Source organism: Chaetura pelagica, unplaced genomic scaffold, assembly GCF_000747805.2.
Source record: "Chaetura pelagica isolate M959 unplaced genomic scaffold, ChaPel_1.0 scaffold291, whole genome shotgun sequence".
In the NCBI taxonomy this organism is placed as follows: domain Eukaryota; kingdom Metazoa; phylum Chordata; class Aves; order Apodiformes; family Apodidae; genus Chaetura; species Chaetura pelagica.
The window spans coordinates 103,667-104,019 of record NW_009952148.1 but is presented as its reverse complement, the minus strand read 5'-3'; the positions used below and the strand labels follow the sequence as shown (position 1 = coordinate 104,019).

The window sequence follows — 353 nt, the reverse complement described above, 5'->3', positions numbered from 1 at the left end:
CATTCCTGGCTCCATCCCCCCCCCCCAGAGCCCCCTCCCCTCAGCCAGGCCCTGCCCCCCTGCAGGAGCTGGAGTTCCTCTCCTCCTCCATCGCGCAGCTCAAGGTGGTGCAGACCAAGTACGTGGAAGCCAAGGACTGTCTCAACGTGCTCAACAAGAGCAACGAAGGTGAGTGGGACCCCCCCCATCTCAGCGAGGGCTGGGGGGGCCCTGCCAAGCCCCCTGAGGCAAGTACCCCCCTCCCTGGCCTTGCCAGCCCTGGCTGCTTCCCAGAATTGCTTCTGTCCTCACACAAACTGCTCCTTCCCCAAAAAAAATCCCTGTTTCTTTTCCCCACCAAACTGCTTCTTCCC

The 353-nt window shown here is 62.0% G+C and overlaps 1 protein-coding gene across 1 annotated transcript in view; it reads left to right on the top strand.

Annotated features, from left to right (window-relative positions):
- The window catches only part of PFDN5 (prefoldin subunit 5), a 4,843-nt gene that overhangs the window by 2,938 nt on the left and 1,552 nt on the right, over positions 1 to 353 (top strand). Inside the window, exon 2 of the mRNA XM_010006390.1 lies at positions 66 to 168. Within this exon, the coding sequence (XP_010004692.1) occupies positions 66 to 168 (103 nt within the window). The remainder of the gene's footprint in view (positions 1 to 65; positions 169 to 353) is intronic.